Consider the following 4749-nt stretch of genomic DNA (forward strand, 5'->3'; position numbering starts at 1 on the left):
GATGTTTGTTGACATTGCGCAATAGCCAAGAAAATTTTCTAGTTGGGTACACGCTTCTGTATTAGATGCAATCAAACATAACAACTCAGGCAGAAACCCGAGTAACAAGGAAAGGCCGTACATGCCAAGGTAAAACGAAACAAGTTAATTAAGATGGCGGAATCTACAAATGATCGCTGTACTTGGAGTAATGAAAGAGGTTAACTTGATAACTATGGGAATTAATTGGATATTGGGATCTAAATTATTAGTAGTTTCTATGGTATCGTTGTAAGCTATCGAATTCCTGACAATATGATTTAGAAATGTATATTTTAGTTCGTGGCTGTACTCAGTAATGACAGCGAAACGAATATTATGTTATTGTTTACTTTTCATTTCATCTTGCACACAAACCGACTGTGTATGTGTACTAAATTGTGTACATCTCTCCCAACTACATTTCCTAAACCTGACTCACTTGTTTTCTGTGTCTGTCTGTCTGTCTGTCTATGTATGTATGTATGTATGTATGTATGTATGTATGTATGTATGTATGTATGTATGTATGTGTCTGTCTGTCTGTCTGTATGTATGTATGTATGTATGTATGTATGTATGTATGTATGTATGTATGTATGTGTGTGTCTGTCTGTCTGTATATATGTATGCATGTATGTATGTATGTATGTATGTATGTATGTATGTATGTATGTATGTATGTATGTATGTGTGTGTGTCGACTATCTGTTTCTCTATGTCTGTCTGTCTGTCTGTCTGTCTTTCTGTCTGCCTGGCCGTGTCTCTCTGTCTCTGTCTCTGTCTCTCTCTCTCTCTCTCTCTCTCTCTCTCTCTCTCTCTCTCTCTCTCTCTCTCTCTCCCCCCCCCCGTTTCTCTGTCTTCCTCAAAGCCCTTTCAATTATACAACATTTAGAAAAGCCCACAAATAAGAATATGAAGAACGCTTCAACCGCAGAATGACACGGTCATTGCTTCATATACAACCGATCCGTAATGTACCCCAGTGTCGCACTGCGCATCACTATAAGACGAGATGAAATTAAACTAATAGGCATACAAGAGCGTAAATCAACACACACAATACAGAGGTTGTCTGTTCATTACTCTCGAAATGGATTATACTATTGATATTTGTATACCCTAATAGACACACTCCCCCTAATTGATATGTATATTTCATGACATCCAAACTCGTTGTGTATATTGCAATTTACCATATTGGATACTTTCTTTGACTCCAACGTTTCTGGCAAAATTTCATTACCGGAATGAAGGCCATATCTGTACCATCAAATCAATAAGCCATGAAAATGCATTTTTCGAGTTATAAACGCAAAGATTATGACGAAGGTTTGAAAAGAGTTATTTTCGCTGGGGCGAAATTAAAGCATGAATTTTGTATAAATGTCTTTTATCCGCTATACGGAAAAGTCTCTCAGCACCATGTGATTGCAGATTTTAATTTGGAAAACAGCTGATAGGCATCGGGATGAAAAATTTCATACACGGTCTGCATTTTTGTCTACTATGGTTCTGTTCTTTTTTTTCTCTTGCTCGCTTGTTAAGGACTGTGTGTCACGATACCCGCGAGTGCCAAGAGAATTCACCGGAGCAGAATGCCGTTTTCCGTTCCCTCCTCGGGGGACCTCTCATTGTTCATGTCAAATACCCCGGGTAAGGTTAGCATTAACCATGGGGCTCGTCTTATATTCTAGACTATCTTGTTTACTCCAAAAATACGTATACCATGGAGGACGACCCCTACAAAATTACAGCCAAATTGTAACATGTGAACGTACATGTACAAGTGCTGGTACTCAATACGTGACTCAATTGAAATGAACATATTTGGGTGGGTTTTTTAAAAAAACCTGCCACCTTTAGACAAAACATTCCATACTATTTTGTCAATATATATCACTTGTACGATATAATCTAAAATTGAATTGTAAACTGACGAAAAGTTACATCAATACGATTTTTGTTGTTAAACAAACTTGGCGGGAATAATGTAACTTTTAGACAAAACCTTCGATGCCGTTTTTATCAATGAATGATAGGGTTATCTAAACTGAAATTGAAAAGTTACGCAACAATATGTTTCAGTAAAAGGTGGCAAATTTATGCCAAATATTCAACTCTACTCTACTATAGAAGTAAAAGTTAGTAAACAAAAAAAAAATTAATTAAATTGTAAAATTAATATTTTAATGTGTGTTTGCTTAAAAGGTCACGAGAACGAGGACAACATTATTTCATCTAATATACCTAATTGGATTACTTTGTGATTAATATATTTTTTAATTAGATATCATTTTTTAAGTAGAGAGATACAATGACTTTTGCAATGGGGTTTTTGTAAATGAGTGCAAGCATAACAATTTTGTGAGCAGCAAGCTTAGATGTCATCACCATGCGATCAATTTACCACATTTTGTCAGATACACTAATCTTGTTATCACGTGGACAAGTTCACAGCCAACGTTATTCCAACATCAGTGATACATTTTGTTGCAATTTTAAGCGGAATTCATGAAACCCTGTCAGACACATATTATTCATTCATATATTCATGTTTCATAATATAGTGTATAATATACTGCACATATCTTCTTTATCAAACGAAGTTGATTTGAGTCATGACGCGTACATTTCATAACTAAAAGACGAGTTATCGTTAAGAAAAAACTCAAATGTTCCGTGTTGTCATTTTTTATGTAATTTTTGTTTTATTTTGGACACAAATTATAAAAAGTATTTTTTAAATTTGATTGTAACAACAACAAATGTCAAAAACGATATTCATTTTTGAAAAAAATTATTCAGTTTCATGAGTATCTCCTAGCTGTTGCAGTAATTAGAAAATACGCATAATTTGCCCTCCTTGGTTGTTTTACTTCGACGTATTTCACCAAGTAATGGATTTCGCAAAGTGTCACAAAATGTATAAGTTTTAGTACGCGCACGGTTTTCCCGTCGGTCTTACAAGTTTTAGAATTTGTAATGTTTCAACCTGTTTGTTCAAATTAGACATAAACTAAGCAATATGGCACCACATCAACACATAAATGATATGCCCGAATGTTGTTACTGTGGCAGTTAATCCCCCTCTTCCCTACCTCCCAACTCATGTAACTAAGATGGCAGGTATCGGCTTGGGAGGGGGGGGGGTTAAACCAAATTTTGCCTGATTAGAAAAACAATGGATATTATTATTAATATCGGAATCGAGGATTCGCATGTTTATACGGTGAGCTGGTCGTGTTTATTTTGGGTTGTCGGCGATCGGCTTATCGCAGCAACATGTTGCCAGAAGAAAACAAACCGTAGCGATACAAAAATTGTAAAAACACTGAAACGATATAAGTAAAATACCTTCATTTACTCGTCTTCTGCTCATCTTTTCTGGTGTTATTTGCCACAGGCTCCGTTTGTCTTATCTGAACGTTTGAAAAGGGCGATAAACTAACTGCCAAGTCTTACTATCCAAATGCTTAGCGTGTTGCTCTCCTGTCGTCTGCTTACAAGGCTGGACAAGCGCACCACGTATAACGTCACTTCTTAATTGCCGTACCGTCAAGTGCCCAATTGCCCTTCTTTGACACGGTCCAGTCGCTGTGTCTGTACAACTTGTATTGGTAATATACCAGTGATACACCTCCCGTTACCATAAATAGAGTGCTGAGTGTGTCTCAGTGACAGACGGTGTTCGTGTTGCGTGCGGTCAGATCAGTTGCCTGGGTTGTGATCGTCTACATGTGAGGCAAGTATACTAGACTAGTAGTGTACACAGTGTCTCTGCCATCGGCGACAATCGGTTAAATAATGAATAACATTAAAATTGGCTTTCCATTCGTTCCGGGTAGCCAAATAGAGTGTCGTACGTAGTTACGAAATGCCTTCTGGGAGAAAACAGTTTTACTCTTTCATTGGGATGGCAGGTTGCCTTGAAAGATTGAAGAACTCAGTCGTACTCGAGTCGCACACCCCGTCAACTTAATGAAATGACCGATAAATAATGAATATTTAAAATGTATACTCTAGTGTGACCTAAACTGAAGGCTGATTCATTCGTAATTCAGTGAAACTTTCCTAATAATTGCGCATGCGCGATACGATACACCCCAAATATGTTTTCGAGATAGTTAAAATATAACAAACGCAGTTACTACGGAATTACTCTTTTGTCATTAATCCAAAAATAATGAGAAAATGGTTTTGTGTAGTCAGGTGCTATTCCAACCCCAGACGCTTTGCAATTTGTGTCATAAATTTCATTCAATTTTTGACAGTTTTTCCCTCCCTCTTTATTTCGCTGTTATCGAAGTTGAAAGTGCCACAGGCGACAATTTCAATTTTGGATGTGTTTGATTAAAAGTAACCTCAAGTGCATCTGATTAATCACTCACAAAAGTAAATATTATGTAAATTCTGTCAAAAATGATATTATTTATGCCTGATATTTTTTGTTAATTTTGAACCCCGAATACACCCGACTTATTTTCAAAGGCGGGAAAATATTGGACGAAATTTCTGGGCACTGTACTGCAGTTAATCGAAAATTAGGCTAACGCGTAATTTTATGTCATTTCTTTCGAACAGTATGTTTAAAAATTTGAACGTACCTCCGCGTTCAATATGAAATGGAACAAAATTAAACGAAACTATGAACAGTTCTGGCGGTCCCGGGGGAAATATTGACGAAATTGGCGGGAACCGTGCTGTGAAACTTGAATCAGTTAAGAGAAA

The 4749-nt window shown here is 36.7% G+C and overlaps 1 protein-coding gene across 1 annotated transcript in view; it reads right to left on the reverse strand.

The window, feature by feature from the left end:
* The window catches only part of LOC144448626 (LIM domain only protein 3-like), a 38494-nt gene extending 34930 nt beyond the window's left edge, over positions 1 to 3564 (reverse strand). Inside the window, exon 1 of the mRNA XM_078138904.1 lies at positions 3376 to 3564. Coding sequence (XP_077995030.1) covers positions 3376 to 3400 — 25 coding nt within the window. The 5' untranslated portion in view covers positions 3401 to 3564. The remainder of the gene's footprint in view (positions 1 to 3375) is intronic.
* Positions 3565 to 4749: the final 1185 nt, after the last annotated feature.

The sequence above is a fragment of the Glandiceps talaboti genome, chromosome 17 (assembly GCF_964340395.1).
Source record: "Glandiceps talaboti chromosome 17, keGlaTala1.1, whole genome shotgun sequence".
NCBI lineage: Eukaryota > Metazoa > Hemichordata > Enteropneusta > Spengelidae > Glandiceps > Glandiceps talaboti.